General features: G+C 40.2%; 1 protein-coding gene across 1 annotated transcript; it reads left to right on the top strand.

Annotated features, from left to right (window-relative positions):
• The first annotated feature begins 4444 nt into the window (after nt 1-4444).
• On the top strand, nt 4445-20448 carry anapc7 (anaphase promoting complex subunit 7). Its single transcript, XM_034090895.1, has 11 exons — nt 4445-4657; nt 5618-5804; nt 6002-6121; nt 7536-7647; nt 8914-9067; nt 11664-11806; nt 12411-12528; nt 14038-14234; nt 15848-16072; nt 16901-17051; nt 18556-20448. Exons 1-11 carry the CDS (start codon nt 4557-4559, stop codon nt 18743-18745), a joined length of 1698 nt encoding a protein of 565 aa, XP_033946786.1. The 5' UTR covers nt 4445-4556; the 3' UTR covers nt 18746-20448.
• Nucleotides 20449-21244: the final 796 nt, after the last annotated feature.

The following is a 21244-nucleotide window of genomic DNA, read 5'->3' as shown; positions in this document are numbered from 1 at the left end:
CCGTCGAGACCCTCCGCTTTCACTGCCACCCGTCTGGCAGCGCACCCGACCCCATCGATGTTTCCCGTAGGTGGTGGGCCCGCGGGACAGAGAAGCGGAGGTGTTGCCCACGTTGCCTTTTCGGGCTGGGCCCGGCCGGGCTCCGTGGCAAGCCCGGCCACCAGACGCTCGCCGACGAGTCCTCCTTCTGGGCCTGGCTCCAGAAGAGGACCCCGGGCTTCCTCCGGGCCGGGTATCCTCACTTCTTGTTTTTCCTTTCATGAGGTCTTTTGAACCAATCTTAGTCTGGCCCCTTGCCTGAGACCAATTTGCCATGGGAGACCCTACCAGGAACACAAGGTTCCAGACAACACAGCCCCCAGGTTCATCAGGGCACACAAACCTCTCTACCACGGTAAGGTGCTGGTTCTTCAGAGAGGCCGTTGTCATATTAAAACAAATTGAAACGCTGTATCCGTACATTGGCATGCCTGTGCATCCTCGCTCCTCCACTGAGCATTTTAGGAATGTAATCATCCTTTAACATGGCGTGCAATGTCCAGGGCCCAGGAGTTCAACACTTTTAATCCCGATCGGATCGGATCAGATTTGGATTTTGGGGAGTTCAAAACCAAACAGGATTAGGATCACTTTGATTTCAGATCAGGAAATCCAATCCAAGCTTTAATCTGGATCAAATCTTCAAAACGGGTTCAAACCTACAACACGGGATTGGGATCAGTTTGATCCCAAAAAACTGGATTATCCTGATCCCACCAGAGGGGTGGATTTCCAGAGCAAAATGTACTGTACCATTTATTTAAAAATGTTTCAATATAAATAAAATGGCAAAGTTTAACTGAAATAATACACAATTTTTAGCCTTCATGGGAAATCAATTTTATTTTTCCATTTTTTGCTCACATTTGTGGTGGCCTATTGTTTTCAAGCAAATGTTGATGACATACATGTTTATGCTCATGAAAGTATCACAACAAAGATTGTCAATCACAAATGTAATTTAGATTAAAGAAAAAATATCTTCAACAAAAAAAAAGTCCATCTGTCATCACCTTTCAAAAGTAATTTGAAACAATAGATGTCTGCAATGTGGTCTCTTGTCTTCCTTGTATTATTTGTCATGTCCACTAGATAGCGCTCGGTAGGATTAAAGCACTGATATTCAGGATCTAGTTATCTTGAAAAGTCGTAATCTGGATCAGGGTGATGCTATCCTGAATTTCTTTGAACTCCAGGGACAACATTTGGCGGACTTGTCTGATCCTGGATCACAAAAAATGGGATCGGATCTGATTGACATTAAAAGTGTTGAACTCCTGAACAGACGAGACAACGAGGCACATAATAGAGAAATTAGATAAACCTAATCTGGTCTCACGATATTCATACAACTCCCTGCTGACATAAGGGTGAGTACAAATAAAATGTATTGCAGTGATAATAGAATTATATAAAATAATTAAATCGGCCCCAAATAAGTTTCCTTCATCTCATCCCAGGGGATCTGAAGCTCTCCCAGATCAGCTGTCAATAGTACACAGTGACCTCACCTCGAGTGCAGGTCACCTACTGCCTACTAAAACATCTAAGTCAGGATTAAAGTACAGTCCCTGTCTCCTGCTGTGGATGCGTCTGGCTGATGCACAGTCCTGATGCCACAGGTGCTCCGCCAGGCAGTTGAGGAGAGAGGCCTCTTGCCCCGCAGCTGACATCTCCGGCCCCTCCTGTCCCTGTCTCCACATCCTTTTAAGAGAACAATTTCCATCTGAACACATCCAGAGGATCCAGGCAGCAGGGTGTTCTGCCCGGGCGGCCGCAGAGGCGCAGCCCAGTGGATCGTGGAGTTCGCTCTGCTGGAGCTACTAGCCCGCAGCATCACTGTGCCCACCTAGACTCACACCCAGTCCTACGAGTCCCCCCCCCTCAGCGTCTCTCTGATGTATACCTTGATACTGACCAGATGTCTCTTCTTATCAGAATGCTGTCTCTCTGTCCTACAGAGTATCCCAGACAAACAGGAAAACTGGTGAAACTTTTCCGGATACTGCTGATATGTGAGGTGTTTGCATGCAGGTGTTTGGGTGGCCACCCATTTCATTGGTTTTTAGAGTTGGTAGATTGATTTTCTTCTTTTTCTGTTGTCCAATGCTGACACACATTATGAAATGCCCAATGTATGATTGATTCTTTAAACGTTATTATGATTTCCCCTTTCATACCTCATAAAACTCTTTTTTTAAAGGTGGGGTAGGTAAGTTTGAGAAACCGGCTCGAGATCGCTAGAATTTGAAAATACACAACCGTAGAAAATCTGCCACTTCCTTACAGAGCCCCTCCTCCAACACACACACACGTGCACATGACCAATGAGGGCACGAGGTAAGTTTGTGCCCCGATGGAAGGCTGACAGGCAGGTAGGCCATTGGTTGTACTTTTTACAGCACCACGGCTTCTACAGATGACTTTTTTTTATGGATTTGTTGTCAAAGCACTTCACTTCACTTCACAGATATTCATTGCTATCGGGATGTTAAGAGCATTCCATGGAATATAACAACAAGTGTATCTCGAGCCGGTTTCTGAAACTTACCTACCCCACCTTTAAGTTGTGAAGCATCATTAAACTGAAATGAAATCTCAAAATAGATTAGCGTTACTCCTCTGTCTGCTGAGCTTTAGAGCATTCAGCACAAACACGAATGTTGTGATGAATGATTTTTATGTTGGTAGCTCTTTGGCTCACAAATTAGAACCTAAAGGTGGACATTACATTACATTGCATTTAGCTGACGCTTTTATCCAAAGCGACTTACAATAAGTGTGTTCGACCAACAACATACAAACTTGAAGAAAACAGAATCATAAAGTACATCAGGTTTCATAGAGCAAAACATTTCAAGTGCTACTCAACTGGCTTTAGGTAAGCCAGTCCTTTATTAGTATATAAGTGCTTTGTTAATAGTTCTATCGCTCGAAGTGGAGTCGAAAGAGATGAGTTTTTGGACAATGGTCATAGTGGGAACTGCTGCAGTTAAGAAGGGTTGATCAGTGTTGATCAAGTTTACAATTCCTCTAAGACTTAGAGGAAACTTAGAGTCTAAGTGAAAGTCCCCTTTATCCACGGTTATTATCACGGAAATATCAATTGGACTATAGTTTGACGTATCATAGATGGCCTTTTCCAAGTCAGTATGTGTATTTCAGAAGGTATCTTTTACGGTGGTTGTTCTTTCTACAGTTAAAAAGCATTTCCATGTGTAGATTACAAACCTGTTCGTTGTAGCTCCTGTTTAGTCAAATCTTCACAGTTTGTGTTCATGCCCTTTTAAAAACACCCGTTTTTCTTTTGTAATCTGTTAAGATCTTGTCATGTCGGTGCATCATATATCAAGGATGGATTTTAATGCCTTTATTTGGGTTATATACAAACAATGTTAAGGCAGATTGAATTATCTACTTTTATCTTGTGTGACATTTTTTATTTCAAATAAAATGGAAATAGTATTTGTACACTCTGTGGATTTATTTTTTACTTCTGCATTTTTATAATCAAGTCATACTAATCGAATCAATACTCAACTATGTCAACTTTAATACAAGTTAGCTCTCAAGTTAGCTCTCAAGTTAGCTCTCAACTTTAATACAAGTTAGCTCTCAAACAATTATCTGTGTTTCCCACCAGCTCCGAGAAGCCTTAATTTCCTTTGTACAATGCATTGTGGGAAAATGGTGGTTCTTAGGAATGCATAGGCCAACTGATTTCTTTAAATATACTTTTTTAAATGTGTTTTCCTATTTGAAAAAAAAAAAGGACAAGCATTCAATCACTTACATTAACATAACCACACACATTATACATTGCATGCAGAATAAAGTATTACTAAAAAAATAATTAAAATAGTATAATAATTTTTTTTAATTATACTTAAATACTAAAATAACATAAGTCAAAATATTACAATTAAATGAAAAAATTATTAAAATTATAAAATACAATTATAATCAAGAAAAGCGACTGCAATGCATTTTTATTACATTATGAATCGGCCAAAGGATATTTATTTCATTATGAAACGATGGAGAGTGTTGCTAGGAGGGAATTTCTATATTCATAAATAATATTCAAAAACTCAGAAAGGGTAAACAACAACTAATTATATAGTCATTTACTAAATCATTACATTTAGCTGGCGCTTTCACAAGAGGCGTTCAAAACTATCGGATACATGATGGCGTAAAAACACAAGCGTCCCTTTATAGATTTAGGAGGCGAATAAAAAAGTTGCATACATTTGTCGCTTTTTCTTTCTAAATTTAAAACAAGGTCATTTAAAACGTAATGTGTTTACCAAGATATGTCATGAGGTGTATCACATTTAATACTATAGTGGTTGAAATCACAAGCTTGCAAAGAGCACTTAAAGGCAGCATTATGCGGAAGGAACGTTGTCACGGCGCCATATTTGATACACCAGACGCTAGCTGTTAGCATTAGCTGTTTACAAACTTTCACCTGAGAGACGGAAACACAAAGCAAGCCTTAAACTACATTAAAGATGAATGTTATAGATAATATCCGGGAAATGGCCGCAGCTGGCCTTCACTCTAACGTCCGGATATTGAGCAGTTTGCTGTTGACGATGAGTAATAACAACCCGTAAGTAAAAGCCAGCGTGAGGATCCGTCTAGTTCCTGGAGACAGTGATAGCGAAAAGCTAACTGACAACTATTGATATCATTTATTTCTTTAGTAGTTGATCAGATCAGGGTTTTTGAATAATGCACTCCGACCCCTGCTAGAAATGCTTCTCAAGTACCCACATATTTAACAGTGAAATGTGTATTATTGGGTGTAATATAGTGTACGTTTGTATATCCAGGAAGTAGTCATATGAAGGTACGTGCTATTAACAGTTAGCTGGAAGGAGTTGACAGTCAGCTGTTTAACGAGTATTGTATGACTTTTTACATATATATTGTTGTTAAATAGCCTTCCCCCCTTTCACAATGTTAACAATGCAGTGGGGTTGATTTAAAATCAGGGGCTATCAAAGTCACAGAGCCATGTTTTTGTTGTGATGAAGCCCAACAGCTGATGAAGGATGCTTCTATAAAAACACAAACTAACACTATTGTTTGTTTACTTTCTACACTCCTGTGCTTTAGACTAATGTATCATCTCACTGTCCACTTTTTGTTACGGTCTCTTCTATATTTATCTCACTCAATGACAGTCTTTTTCTCTAAGCATTTCTACGAACACATGTTTTAATGTTAATTCTCTGATTCTTAAGAAATATTGTGATGCTTTTCCTACATTTTAAACGTACATACATTTATATTATTTACACTATTGTTATATCTTAGTATACACAGTATCAAACATTCATTTGTTCCATATGTATTGTTGTGATTGATTGCTGCTTCATTGTAGTAAATGCACCCATTTATTTGTTGCTTTAAATCGATGACATTATTTAAATCGTCTTATAACTAACTTCTCTGTTTTCCGTATATTTGACTCTAAGATGGAGCAGCTAACATAACCCACTTCACCCATGCAATCAAAAGTGGTTCTGATTCTAATTACTTTACCATTTGTGTCTTTTTATCAAAGAGAGCTGCTCTCACCGGCCCAGAAGTACCAGTTGTTGGTTTACCACGCTGACAGCATCTTCCATGATAAGGAGTATCGTAATGCTGCCTGCAAATACAGTATGGCTCTACAGCAGAAGAAGGTGATCAGCAAAACGTCTAAAGTTCGTACTTCTACTGGTGGAGCTGCTTCTAATTTACAGGCACAGGTATGTCGGATAGCACTGTTCAATGTTTTGAATGAAGCCATAACATCATTCAATGTGGTTTTAACCAGAATTCCCACACATCAATGGCATGTTCATATCGCTCAATGTTTTGTACCTTGAAAGACAAATACCCATACCATCGACTAGTTCAGTTTGCATGAAGGATTATTAAAGTTACTCATTATGTTGTCTTTCAGAGTTTGCCCTCAGAGATTGAAGTAAAGTATAAGATCGCCGAGTGCTACACCATATTGAAACTGGATAAAGATGCTATTGCAGTTCTCGATGGGATCGCATCCAGACAGAGGACCCCAAAGGCAGGTTACCCTCCCATAGCTATTGTGATAAACCGATATTTTTCATGCTTTCTTTTTTGTGATCACATTTTTTTTTAGATTAATACACAACATGTACAACCAAAAGCACAACAATCTTTCTTTAAAAAAAAAAAAGTAAAAGTACTTAAGAAAAAGACAAATTAGACAAAATATACAAAATGCAGAATACACAACCCAGTCTCACGGCATTTCGGGTTATAGTCACGAAATAAATGTAATCTCTTGATTCGTGTTCACCAACACGATTTCCCCCTTTTTTCCGTGTCACACAGAACGATTTTAAAAGCAATGTATTTCTATTAGTAGTGTGTTTCGTGCCCGCGTCTTTTTGTCCGGTCGGGTCTCGGAACACCGGAAGCTGTGGGGTTCATAAAAACATGTTTTACTCAATATCAAGCCACGATTATTATTTTAATTTAAAATCGTATAATGTCGGACTTTTTTTGCCGTCCGCGAGGAAAATAAATGTCTCAGAGCCTCAGGATACTGAAATCTGTATTTTTTAAATATAATTTGTTATTATTTATATTGCTTTTAAAAATGGGGAAATCGTGTGGGTGACATTAATCAATAGATTATTTTCGTGACTATAACCCGAAATGCCGTGAGACTGGGTTGGAATACAGAACACATATAAGCTAAACATATTGTTCATGCTTTCTGTTATAATACAGCCACCATATCTGGTCACAGACTCATTCCTCCTCCCTGCATATAATATCAGAGTTTAAGATTGATCTAACTCATAGCAATATTAATTTTAGAATTTAACTGTTATTATTATTATTGAGATAGTATCGTTATCAGGATTTAGCCTTGGGAGGTGGAAATCTGATATTGTGACGGATCTATTGGAATGTCCAATTCACACTGTATATTTATTTTAATATTCCATTCCTCACTTAATGTAATGATATCCGGCTTTATATTGTGTTACTGTTATGGAAAATTGGCTCTTAAATAGTGTTTTATTTGCCAGATAGTTTGCACATTTTTTTTCATATTTCCTACTCTATAATGCCGGTATATTTCTATTTTGAGATGCGTCTATTTTAGAATTGTTTATTTCTACTCTTTTAATTTCTAGTTATGTGCAATGCCTTGTTTTTAATGCTGCTGCAACGGAAACAAAATCCCCTTTTTAGGATCAATAAAGTACATCTTAACTTATCTCACAAGTAAATACCCAGCTGGGGTTTAACTGTAAAGGTAAAATGACTGCAGATGGTTTTACTTCAGAAATACTGTTTTTAATGTTTCATTTTCTGAACTGATCTGAAATACTGTCGCGATCACAAGGGGAAACGTCTACGACTTATCATTTTGCATTAGAGACGTTTATCGTATCTATAGACTTGTGTTTAATGGATGTTGTTGTTCGTTCTTCCCTCAGATCAACATGATGCTAGCTAACCTGTACAGGAAAGCAGGTCAGGAGCGTTCTGCGGTGACGAGCTACAAAGAGGTGCTCAGACAGTGCCCCCTCGCGCTGGACGCCATCATCGGTATGAACTCTCAGTGTGTGTGTGTGGGTGTGTGTGAACGATTTACTGTAATTATGTTCTCATTCCTTTAACAGCCATTGTATCTGATATTAAGGATAATTGTGTGAAACCGTGATATTTTGAATAGTTATCGTACCGTTGGAGAAATGGCTACTGTGGCCACCTTCGCTCTTCACATGTGAAAGCTTTTGTTATACGAGACACACGTTCACTATCTGCTCGGACAGTGAATCCCTTGCTCTAATGTAATAATACTAGGGATGCACGATATTGGTTTTTTGAAACCGATACCGATAACTTCCTGCTTCTCAAGACCGATACCGATAATAAAAAAATGTTTACGCCACTAATTATTTTAACGCGATTAACGCATGTGTATTTGTTGTCCTTGGCCGCCCCGTAGTTTCAGAGCGCATCTAGTTTAAAATACTATCTACAAGCTGATGCAGCCCGCTTGTGGCAGACCACACTTCCACGCTCACCGGCAGGCACCGACTGGCCATCTGGAGGACCGGGAGGGTGTGTGTGTGTGTGGCCCGAGCGAGCGAGAGAGAGACCTTACGTGCATTGTTGTTGTTAGCATCTGGTGCTAGCTAGCTGCGCTAACGGATATAAGGAGCTGTTTAAATGAAAACAGAGGAGCGACATTTCGCCACAACTGCGCCGAGCACTTGACTTTATGCAGGAAGCAGACAGCGGGACATTGTAGGAGAAGTCAGCACACTCAGCACGGATAGTGCAACATGATCGCAGCGTCCAGGCAGCTCCCGTTCGAGCATATGCCTTGAGTTGCAAAACTGGCAAACTTCTTTCCTTTTTCAAAAGCCTCGTCGATAGGTAAAAGCCCGGTGCCTTTGCAGCTGGCTTTGGATTTGCCGCTAGTTTAGCAGCGCAGGCGTCTTCGTACGCTGTTAACACACCATCGTAGTGATGGCGATGTTTCAGGCGACTAATCAGGTTGGAAGTATTATAGCTCGTTGCCTTTTTCCCTCCTCGTGGAACTTCTGCATTGCATTTGTTACAAATAGCAAGCGAACTATCCGATAATTATCGGCCCGATAATTATCGTGCATCCCTAAATAATACTAATAAAATGTATTTGTAAAGCATCTTTCATTGCTAAAAGTCATCCCAAAGTACTACAGGAGGCGTAATGGAAAGAAACACAAGTTTAATCAAAGGCTTTTCTTTAAAGAAAGGATTTTAGGCCTTGCTCTAATGTACTTGTTAGAGCCTCATTAAAGACCTTTCTCTCTCCTCCTGCAGGCCTCCTCTCTCTCTCGGTGAAAGGAGCCGAGGTGGCCTCCATGACGATGGATGTGATTCAGAGCATCCCCAACCTGGAGTGGCTGTCCGTTTGGATCAAAGCGTACGCATTCATCCACGCTGGAGACAACCAGAGAGCCATCAACACCATATGGTGAGCACAGCATATCAAACCTATCACATTATAGTAATCATAAAGCTTTATATATATATATATATATAGCACTTTTCATACAACTCATGCCGCTCAAAGTGCTTTACAAAAGGACACATCACAAGTTAAAAATAAACAACAAGAATTTCCCCTCAGATTATTTGTTAAGAACTTTAAAAGGCGCAGCAACAGATAACATGATCAGGTTAAGAGACACAAGGAGGTCAGATGTATGATAATACAAATAAAATAAATAATGGTTTCTCTCTGACGGATAAGAAACAAGACAACGGAGCTAATTCAACAATATCAAATAATATATATAACCCTATAAAACAAAGTGAACATATAGGAACAACAGAAATACAAATAAAAAGATTAAGACCTATAAAATAAATCAATCAATATAAAGGTAGGTAGGTTATATCATGTTATATACAAATGTGTTTGTTTTGAATTATTACGTGTTCAGTGAAGCACTTTGAATTGCCTCTGTTTCTTAAAATGTGCTTTACAAATAAACTAACCTTGAATGAACTCGAGCTGAACCGAGAAGTTACTCTCAGAGTAGTCGTCCGGAAATTTGAAATGTTCGCTGCATACACGAGCCTGTGAATCTCTCGGTTCGGGCCGGCCACATTTCGCTAGCCACTGCCTCCGAATGTACTTCTTACGCTTACCTTTTGGCAACAGATGGAACCGAGCATTCCGTGGATTGTTCCTATCAGAATTGTGGCAATATTTCGCGATACAGTGAGGCATATTTGAATAGAGAAACTACAGTAAATAACATGGAGATCAACGTGTATTTGAAAACCAAACGCATGGTTTACGTCAGAGATGGAGTACTCGAGTCCTGGACTCGGACTCGAGTCGGACTTGAGTGCCGATTTTCGTGACTCGACTCGGACTCGCGCACTGATTGACGCGACTTGGACTGGTGAATTCTCGCACAGGATGACTTGGACTCGGACTCGGACTCGTGTTCCCCCCCCCCACGATGACTCGGACTCGACTCGTACATTGACGCTCCGACTTGGACTCGGACTCGAGCACATTTTCTCTGGAGTCTGATGTCCTCTATCCTGTATGGCGAGTTCACGTACTGGGCCCCGCTGTTCCAGTCTCGAGATGTCTACAGACACACCCCGCATCGTGCTGTATGCTTTCACACATTCTGCTTCCACATTGGAAAAGAGCAAAATGCTCGTTATGTGGAAACAATATAGAAGAGAAGGCTCCGTAACACATTACTCTAAGGATCGAGTTCAGACATATAGGCTGTCTTGAACACTATCATCAGAGTAACGTGATCTAATCAATAAATAAAGATTCAGCCGATAACACGAAAGCACATGGCTACTTAACATGCATAATGACATCATTTTGCATGCTAAGTAGCCATGTGCTTTCTGGGGCTAAATCTTTATCAGTAAACTGATTTAACCCGTAAAAGTTCCTTCAAAATAAGAGTCCCGATCTTATTACTATCAAAATAAAAGTGCAAAACGAAAACTTTACCATAGGAAAATATTGGCATACAAATATAATCACTTCTCTAAAAGGTAACTCATTTTAAATATAGTTTATTTATATATAATAATAATAATATGAATATTAGAAATAAGCTTTATATTTGTATAGCACCTATTACAAGAATTGTAGCCAAACTCGCTTCACAGCAGTTCAATAGACAGGATAACAGCAATGTAGAGGAGCAGCTACATTTCAACACATATATCCACGAAGATTAATACATGAAGACTTGTGACTCGGACTTGACTTGGACTCTTCTTAAGTGACTCGGAATTGGACTCTGACTCGAACACAGGTAATGATGACTCGGACTCGGACTCGACTTGGACACTCCTTAGGTGACTCGGACTCGGACTCGACTACGACTCTCCCTTGGTGACTCAGACTTGGACTCGGACTCGAAGAGTGGTGACTCGAGGGTGACTTGGACTCGTGAATTGGTGACTTGACTACAACACTGGTTTACGTCACGTCCGGAAAATGGCGGCGCCCACAGTGTTGATGTTATTTCGGTATATAATCAGTTTAAAATCACTGATAATGTCATCGGATTAAAAAAAAAAAAAGAAAGACTGGCAGAGACTGGTCTGTTTTATCGGATGATAATTATTAAAAAATGAGTGTCATGAGCATACCATTCCTTTAAGTGTAAATACATCACAAAAAGTTACAAACTGATATTTGTAAACCTCGAAACAAGCTTTGAATGTAGACAAACTGTCCTAAAAGTGACTGCATTTTTCTTTGTAATTGAAATCTTTATTGTCACATGGCGATAACATGCTGGTTACAACAGCCTTACAATCCTGTAACAAAAGGCCAGCAAGGCATTACAAAATAAAAGGCTAGGGATATGTCTTCGTGTTATTATATTCTAAAGACACATGATTCTATTAGCTATTGTTCCAGTCGAATGTCTTTGTTTTGAGTCTCCATTCTTCCCACTTTCTGTTGTTACCCATTGGTTTTTCGTTGGCGGTGCTTCCTTACCCCAATGCCTAGTGATGGCTAAACGTGACTGAATATGACTGAACATCCTTGTTTCTCTGCCGGGCCTCAGCTCTCTGGAGAAGAAGTCTCTGCTGCGGGACAACGTGGACCTGCTGGTGAGTCTGGCCGACGTTTACTTCAGAGCCGGAGACACCAAGAACGCCATCCTCAAGTTTGAACAAGCTCAGATGCTCGACCCGTACCTCATCAAAGGTCAGCTGGTATTTATTCATTCACCAAGCATCTGGCCCAAACTGTTCAAATGTTTCATCTTTAAAATACTAACACATGCTACGCGCTCAATACTTTAGCACCAGATTCACCCTCCATGTTAACGTATTTAGGGCTGTACCGAATTCTTGATAGCTTTAATGTTGACATATTGAGTCTAAATGAACACTTGCTATAGCCACTGCTGCATTTAAAGATTAGGCTACAGTAATTATACTTTTTGTTTCATGATATTCCCCTGAGGGTTTTTGCAAATTATTAATAACTTAAAGGGCAGTCCTCTGTCCTTAGTCTGCAACTAGTATACTATATATACATCTTTTTTACAGCTTGTTAATGTTGTGAATAAGTTAGATTTTAGAAAGTGGAATTGATACAAAAAAAGACAATTTACTGGAGGAATCGCTTTATTAAAATTCTGGACTATACTCGAGGATATAATTGACTTTTAAAGGGTGATTATGTTGTAAAATAGGACATTTAAAGCTTCATTTTAAAACCTCAGGAGACGCATTGAATGTAAAAAAACAAAAGACATTTAGGTACAGTCCTAGAAGCATGTCAGTTATGTGTTTTGCTCGTGCAGGAATGGATGTGTACGGCTACCTGATGGCCAGAGAGGGACACCTGGAGGATGTCGAAGTCCTGGGAGGAAGATTATTTAATATCTCAGACCAGCACGCAGAACCCTGGGTCATCTCTGGGTGAGTTTATATATTTATTTTTACAATATCTGCTATCAGGCTGCACAACAAGGGTCAACAATGTAACCCATAAAGTACTGTACATCAAATATACCCTGTTTACAAAATAACTTTTTACCGGCACGCATACATATTTCTAGGCAAGGCAAGTTTATTTATATAGCACTTTTCAACACAAGGCAATTCAAAGTGCTTTACAAAAAATGAAAGACATTCAGACAAAGGCATTTAAAATCAGTAATTAAAAAGAAAAGCTAAGGAAAAAAACATTAAAAGAAAAAATACATGGATAAAAGTTACCGTGCAGTCTAAGATATGAATAGTTCAATTCATTTAAAGGACAGCTATCATGCAAAATGCACTTTGTGATGTCTTTTATACATAAACATGTGTCCCCGGTGCGTCGGGGAACTCAGCGTCAGAAAATAAAACCCTCTCTCTTTTCCTCCGTACCCAAATCTTTTAAAAACGGGGGTACAACGAGCGGATACAGATTTGCTGCCGATATGACGTAATTTCGGTTGGTGGACCGAAAGAAAGTTGCTATCAGAAACAATGCCTGACGTGTTTTGGACGTAATCTCGTCTTTGTTTACATTAGCTAGCATCGCTAACACTCAGAGCTAACCTGTACACGTGTTTAAAAAGCAGGAAATGAAAAAAGGAACTCACCTTGTGATAAACCCGCGAGAGAAAAAGCATTTCAGCTCCACACTGTTTCAGAAATAATCCTTGACGTGGTTTAGAACAGGATGGCGTTTTATCACAGCAGAATTTTACTTTATCTCCGGTAGAATTCTGATCAGGCATTAGCTCCGCCTCCTCCTTTTTTCAAGCTAAGGACCCAAAATCCGCGTTTCTCTAACAGGGCTGGAATAGAGGGATATTGTTTGTATTTTGAGCAAAACACTTCACAGACATGTTTTTATATATTTGTATTTATCTGACACCTATAATATACGCCTTAAAATAGCATAATAGGTGCACTTTAATATGTATATATGTTCATTTAATTAATTTCTTATTTTAAAAGTTACTAACTGTATCATTTCAATGTGATCTTTAATTGTATTAATCTGGTGTGAATCTGTGCTGGCCTGTTTTTCCATCTCGCCCTGTTGCCGGTTGAACATCTGAATTTCCCCACAGGATTAATAACGATCCATCGTATCTTATTGTTGGCGCCATAATGTATTTTGTTTTTATTTTGTCTGCGCAAGTTGAATGTATCATGCAGTTCCAACAGTGAACACAGGATGGAGCATTCAACTTGTGAGGGCATATAGGTAATCACTGAATGGTAACGGAAGAAGCAACGTGGATACAATCAATATGATGAATATACGGAACACAAAATAAAGGATATACGACTCATTGTTTTATAGTCTGGAACACACAACGTTCTCCCGTTCACATCCCTCAGTGGCTTGAGTATAGGTTAAAAAGTCACTACACTTATCTTATTATTATAGTTCCTGTAACCCTTTTCCATGTGTTCCCTGTGCTCCAGTTGTCACAGCTTCTACAGTAAGCGTTACTCCAGAGCTCTGTACCTAGGGGCGAAGGCCATCCAGCTGAACAGCAACAGCGTGCAGGCGCTGCTGCTCAAAGGAGCCGCGCTCAGGAACATGGGGAGAGTTCAGGAGGCCATCATCCACTTCAGAGAGGCCATGCGCCTGGCCCCCTGCAGGCTGGACTGCTACGAGGGTACGTTAGTGTTCTCCCTGTTCCCCGGCTTGAGCTTCAACCTCAGGATCCATGTGTCTGTGGTCCTCTCCTGAATTTCTCAAAATGATTACTTTTTCCTTAAAAACTCAAAATTATTACTTTTTCTGAATACTTTAAAGGGGACCTATCATTCAAAATGCACTTTTGTACATCTTTTATACATGAATATGTGTCCCCGGTGTTCCAGGAAACTCACAAAGTGTCAGGAAACACAACCCTCTCTATTTTCCTCCATACCCAAATCTCTTAAAAAGGGGCTGCAACGGATCTGATACAGACTGATCCAGATTTGAACACTTCTGTGACGTCACAGAAGTGGCGCTACGGCTATTGGGCCAACCACCAATTAGGAGGAGACGGCCACGGACATTGCCGTTCGAAAGCGCTGGAGACGCTGTAGTACATATGCCAGGCCTGTAGGTGGTGCTGTTCTCACAGAATCAGCCCGTGCAAAGACAGTGTTAAATTGAGCGAAATGAGGAATGGCTAAAATGCATGATCTGTTTGAAAAATAAAAAGTATAAATATGCCGTTTATATAGGTATGGTCCTACACTATATTATTCAAATATAGCCTGATAGGTCCACTTTAAAATGTTAATAATCCCTCGTCACCGGCTTGAGCTTCAACCTCAGGATCCATGTGTCTGATCCTCTCCAGAATGGAAGCAGTCATCACATACAGAGACTAGTTCCTGAGCAGTGTCCTTCACTGGCTGATATCCAAGAGAGGGAGTCACACAGTCACAAGATGGAGGAATAGAAAGCAGTATTCAATGTTTTACTTCAGATTAGCTCCACGTCAGAAATGAGCATGCTTGATGTCTGTCTCCATAGAGGCTGAATCATCATGTTAATCACATAGCTATCATCTGCCTCAAACAGTCCTGATGCTCTTCCAGGTCATCACACATCCTGTCATGTTCACAGCTACAGTTGGGAGACCTTTGTTATCATGTTGCTCTCATGTTGGAAGAGGACACTCAGTATTTTTTTTGCATTCGATGTGGAAGTTACTTAAAACCAAAGTCACACAATTACGCCCCAAAAACGTACCGGTTGTTGCAGCGGTAGACCAGCGAGTCATGTGGAGAAATAACTGGATCTAAAAGAGCATAGATAATAATTACCCCCCCCCACCCACCCACACACACACACACACACACACACACACACACACACACACACACACACACACACACACACACACACACACACACACACACACACACACACACACACACACACCCAACAACACAGACTATGCTCTAACACCCCTTGTTGTTAAATACCAAATAATATATAAGTATAAGCGTAAACTTTTACAATCAAGGTGGCTAAAATATGCTACCTACTACCATCCATCCTACAACCCAGCTTCAAAACACCCAAACCATCCCTTTAATTATTACTAACTAAAAAGGCCTGAAAACGCATCTTTTTAGAATAGCCTTTTACGAGATCTGTGAAACCCCCACTTGTTGCCATGCCAGCCTAAACGTCACTGTTTTTATTCTGTTGTTTACTTTATTATATTTTTGTTGTTGTCGCTTGTAGATGAAATTGATTCTGACTCTAACTGTCCCCTCTCAGGTCTGATCGACTGTTACCTGGCGTCCAATGGGATTCGAGAGGCGATGGGCATGGCGAACAACATCTATAAGACTCTGGGCGCTAACGCTCAGACGCTCACCATCCTGGCCACCGTGTGCCTGGAGGACCCCGTGACGCAGGAGAAAGCTAAAACTCTGCTGGACAAAGCCCTCGCTCAGAGGCCAGACTACACCAAGGCCGTGGTGAAGAAGGCGGAGCTGCTCAGTACGTACCATTCAGGGTTTCATTCTGCTTTTTACTAATGATTAAGGCGGGCTCAAAGACTTCATTTCCTCACTAAGACCATTTATTTTCACTTTTTATTATGTGTTTGGTCTATAACATGTAGTAAAAAAGTCTTTAAATATCTTGTTTTATCAGTAGAAAACCCAAAGATATGAACTTTAGTTTGATATGAAACAGAGTACGTACAACACAGGGTTTCATTTGTATTTTTAAGGCAGCTCAAAGACTTGATCTCCTCAGAGCGTCCTACATGAATTAGAGCAACGAATGCAATCTATTTAAATGTTGTATTATGTGTTTGGTCTATAACATGTCAGAAAATAGTAACAAATATTTCTTAGATTTACTATTTGTATTGAAAGTTATACTCCACGTTGTGTATTGTATATTATTAACTTTTTTGGTTTATATAAATATTATTTTATTGCGTTTTTAGTTATGTTATGTTCTCTAAAATGTCACAAGGCCACTACTAGACCATACTTACTTGTTTTCCTGTCCTTGTTTGTCTACCCTCCCTCATACTGTAAAGCGCATTTGAGTTGTGAAAAGCGCTATATAAATAAAATGCATTATTATTATTATTACCATAGCACAAGAATTCACAGAAATTACAATTTGTCCGGTTACATCATGAAATGGATGTGGGATCGGAGCATTTTCTAGTGGTATACCAGTGAGATTGAAAATTGGACCAATATCATACCACGTGAAAAGTAAAAACACTCCTTTATTATCACTTACAGATTAATTTAGGAAGTTAAAAATGATCTTGTGCTAAAGGTGTGTATATTGTGACGTCCTTAGGTCGGGAGCAGAAATACGACGAAGGCATCGCTCTCCTCAGGAACGCTCTGGCCAATCAGAGCGACTGCGTGCTGCACAGGATGCTGGGAGATTTCCTGGTGGCCGTCAACGATTACCAGGAAGCCATGGATCAATACAGCATAGCACTCAGGTGACCAGGGAGGAACACTCCTGAGCAGAATGAGAAGGATTTGGTTATAATCATTTTGTGTGGTGTCATGGCTCTTAACCAACAACAACGTGGTAAGGACACGATATAAGGAAAGATATTGTTTATAACCACTCAACAAAAGAGCGATGGGATGTGTTAATCAGTAAGATCAGTAGTGTGGGTGCGTGAACGTGGTGTTGAATGCCAGTCCTTTGACGGTACTCGATGACGTAGCATCCTTGAAATAGTGGCTCTGGAGCAGCCTTCCTCGACATTGAGAAACACCCTCTGGCTCGGGCCTTTCACTCCTCCGGTACCGGCGGCCAGGTGCCCTCAATCAGCGCTGATGGGGAGGAAGGGAGATCGTTAAAGGGCCATGCACACACATCAGGAGAGAGTAAAGCAGGGGTCGTCACAGTAGTGTCTTTCAGTCTTTAAAACGATTGTCAGTTTTCAGAATCAAGCTTAGTGCCAGGTGCGTTTACACATACAAGGAACTAGCTTTGGTATCTGGTGCTGCGAACATAAACAATCTAAACAAATGAATTACAAAGTAATTATAATAATAATACATGTGATATTTAAAGCGCTTTTCCTAATGCTCAAAGACGCTTATACGGATAATAAAATATAAGCATTTTGAAGAAACAATTTAGCATTTAAAAAGGATGCTAACGAGAAGTATCCCCACCATTTAGTCACATTTTAAATAATTGTTATCCCCCATCTTTAAGTCACTACTTATTTTGTCACTTTTTGATTTAGTCTTATGCTGCGTTCACACCGGACGCGATGCAAATATTCGCATGAATGCCGATGTAACAACATACTGATACCGGTTAGTAAAAACCATGAATTAACGCTTTGACAAGTCTGCAGACAGACGGCAGGCGAACAACCTTTTTAAAATGCGTGTTTTCTGAATGGAGATCGGTTAAGCTAACGCAGTATATGCTCCAGCCGTCCACACTCACAACAACGGCCTACAGACATAAATAAAGCAGCGACTGTATTCTCCATGACACAGGCAGTCTGTGGTTTGTACTGAACAGATATGAGGAGCTGTGAGCTCTGAGGGCTAACGGCTAACGGCAGGCTGAGATCCTCACAGCTGATTGGCTACCGCGAGATCGCGTCACGGGAATTTGACGGTCGAGTTGAAAAAATGTAACTCGAGCGTTTGTCGCGGCCCCCTCCAATCGCCTCAATCGCGCCGCGGCATTTGCATGAACCGCTTCATGCTCGCCGTCGGAGAGCATGAATTCGCGCCTGTCCCCGTCTCTGCTTTGACTTTACTGTAATCGCGCCGCCCCCAAACATCGCGGCCGGTGTGAACGCACCCTTAGTCTTTCTTCAAATGTCAACGTTTCCTTTTTATAGAAGAATTTATAAAAAATGTTTTCAATTCGAGTTCTAGGACCACAATTACAGCACAGACACATTTAAATAACACCAATGATAATGTGAATGCATAATTATATAAATAAATATCCTCTGTCCTCAGCCTGGACCCTAACGACCAGAAGTCCCTGGAGGGGATGCAGAAGATGGAGAAGGAGGAGAGCCCCACGGACGCCACGGTGGAGCTGGACGGAGACGACATGGAGGGCAGCGGAGAGGACGGAGACCTGGAGGGCAGCGACAGCGAGGCGGCGCAGTGGGCCGACCAGGAGCAGTGGTTCGGGATGCAGTGACCCCCCCAAACTGAGGGAGAAACAGCCCCCTCTCATCCTCCAGGGGGGAGACAGGACTACAGGCCTCATTCGTTTCCCAAAATCCAGATAAACACATCGGTGAGGAGCGGAAAGTCCTTGCAGTACACGCTCAGCCCCAGGGGAAGTCAGTGGTCAGTAATTGTGAAGATACATCTAATGGGATTCTACGTGATTAGAGCTGCAACTAAATTATCTTCATTATCGGTTCACTGGTCCAGAAAATGTCGATTTTAGTTTCTAGAAGTCTTTATTTGTCAGTTCAAGAAACCATTAATTCACAACTTGATATGTGACGGAGCAAAGCATTACATCTCCACATTTCAGCGACCGGGGAATGAATGAAATGGTCAGTAATTGTGAAAAGTAAGATAAATATTTGACTTTATTTCTGGACCTCTACGTGCATTAGAGCTGCAGCTACATTACTTCACCGTTTGATCCAGAAAATGTCTATTTTAGTTTCTAGACGTCTTAATTTGTCGGTTTCAAAAAGCAATTTATTCACAACTTGATATGTAACGGAGGGAAGCGGTAAAACGTCCACATTTGACGGACTGAAAAACAGCATTTTTTTAGACTAAATGTTGATTTATTTTATGCTTTTTTTAACCAACAAGTGACTTTTCTGTGCAAGTCATCGGGAACCTAATGTGTTTTTAATACAAGCGATCATGCTCATAAGGCTCCGCAATACCTTCAGTCAGTTAGCGTCTTATTTTGTCCGTTGAAAACCAAACTATTGTCGCTTTAATCCGATACAAACCAATTAAAGCAGCAGGAAATCTACACATTTGAGAGGCTGAAAGAAACAGCATTTCGGACATTTTCCCACTTTAATTTGATTTACATATTAAAGAGGTCCTATGCTGTATGTCAATGGTCTGCAGAGGCTCAAATCCTTGTTCCCTTCCAGAGGCAGCTTCTCTCTATTTTTCTCTCTTTAGGTCAATCCACTACTGACTACATGTTGAAGAACCAGCATGTTGTAATGATTAACTCAACTTATTTTTACCACCTCATGACTTGTAGATGCGTGTGGAATATAAAAATCATGCCACACACGATTAGCGCTATGTTTTGAGAGCGTGAACCCCAAACATATTGACTTGATAAATAACTGGATTTCTTTCACGTATTAAATGCAGAAAATGACAATTTCTGTGTTTTTTCCCCCGTGAAGATGTGTGCGTTATCAAAACATTTTCCAGTTATTCTTCTGTGTCCTGCAGCTCTAATTGGAATAGCGTGCCAGGTCGTGCATCTTAAAGTTACATTCACTCAAAGCTAAGTGTCAGTTTGTTCAAATATACTTAAAAAGAGCTTCTTTGGATGTTTCTCTGGGGTCGAGTTGTTCGGCGACGGTGTGATGGGAGATGTCTTTGAGGCCAAGTATGCGTTTCCGTCACGAGTCACAGGAGGAATGAAATGAGTGTTTTATTTGAGCCACAACTCTGACATTGAAACGGCGTCAGTGAAAAAGAGACTGTATCTTTAAGCTCTTTAACGAATATCCTAATTTGTGTTAAAATGTACATGTTTATTATTATTCTGTGTCTTTTTCTGAGTCGGCCTTTGTGTGTGAAAATAACCCTACAATTGACTCAAGTGTTACTTAAAATGTTTATAGTATTTTGTACATATTTTTAAAGTGTATAATAAAATAATTAAACACTCTCACTTGACACGAACAGAGTGATCCAGTTTCTCATGCGGAAAGCAATATATGAACAAAAAGAAAGTCCTTATTTCTGTTTTAATCCACAAATACCTCTTATTGTTTAAAACCCCATTGATTCTTGGATTCACCAACGTTTATCCAACGCAGGGAAACCATTTTCTTTTATTAGAGGAACATAGAAAATGCATTTATATCCACTTAGGAGGACTATTATATATTGTACTACTGTGACATCAATCTGACGCTGTGGAAAATGTATTTTAGGTCTATTTACCGATTTAAATGCTTCTTGGTTGCAATTCTCCAAGTCATGGGCAAAGCTTTTGCACATTCATTCAAATGAATTTGATCTGGATGATGCCACTAAAGGTATAAATGCACTAATTAACTAAGGATATAATTCAATATAAGCTTAAATATAATGATGTAACTGTGGGGGAAACTTCTGAAGCAATTGGAGTCAGGACTCGGAGAGACACGAGGAGAGCTGGAGCTTTGATGGCAAACACTGACGGTTTATTTGGAGCTTCGGCCGGAGAATTCACAAGACATGTCACGGGCCACGGTCTGACCACACGGTAGAGATGCCACCATCAATCCTGAAGACCCCTCCTGTAGCTCCAGGTTTTAACTCGTTCAGAGTGTAATAATCAACATTCTTCAATAGACTAAACAGCTGAGGACACTGAATCACATTTGTTGTCACTTATGTCTCGAGGTCATCTACACCATGGGTTCCCAAAGTGGGGGTCGCAAGATGATTACTAAATACAAATTGAAAATTAAAACATTTTTATTAA

This window comes from Pseudochaenichthys georgianus, chromosome 9 (genome assembly GCF_902827115.2).
Source record: "Pseudochaenichthys georgianus chromosome 9, fPseGeo1.2, whole genome shotgun sequence".
NCBI classification, from domain to species: Eukaryota; Metazoa; Chordata; class Actinopteri; order Perciformes; family Channichthyidae; genus Pseudochaenichthys; species Pseudochaenichthys georgianus.
This window is presented reverse-complemented; position numbering and strand designations above follow the sequence as displayed.

What these genes read in the sequence shown, in the direction of transcription:
- anapc7 (XM_034090895.1), top strand. Translation starts at nt 4,557, where the DNA reads ATGAATGTTATAGATAATATCCGGGAAATGGCCGCAGCTGGCCTTCAC. An exon ending in CTTCTAATTTACAGGCACAG is followed by an intron (nt 5,805 to 6,001) that starts GTATGTCGGATA and finishes GTTGTCTTTCAG; the next exon opens with AGTTTGCCCTCAGAGATTGA. An exon ending in CCAGACAGAGGACCCCAAAG is followed by an intron (nt 6,122 to 7,535) that starts GCAGGTTACCCT and finishes TTCTTCCCTCAG; the next exon opens with ATCAACATGATGCTAGCTAA.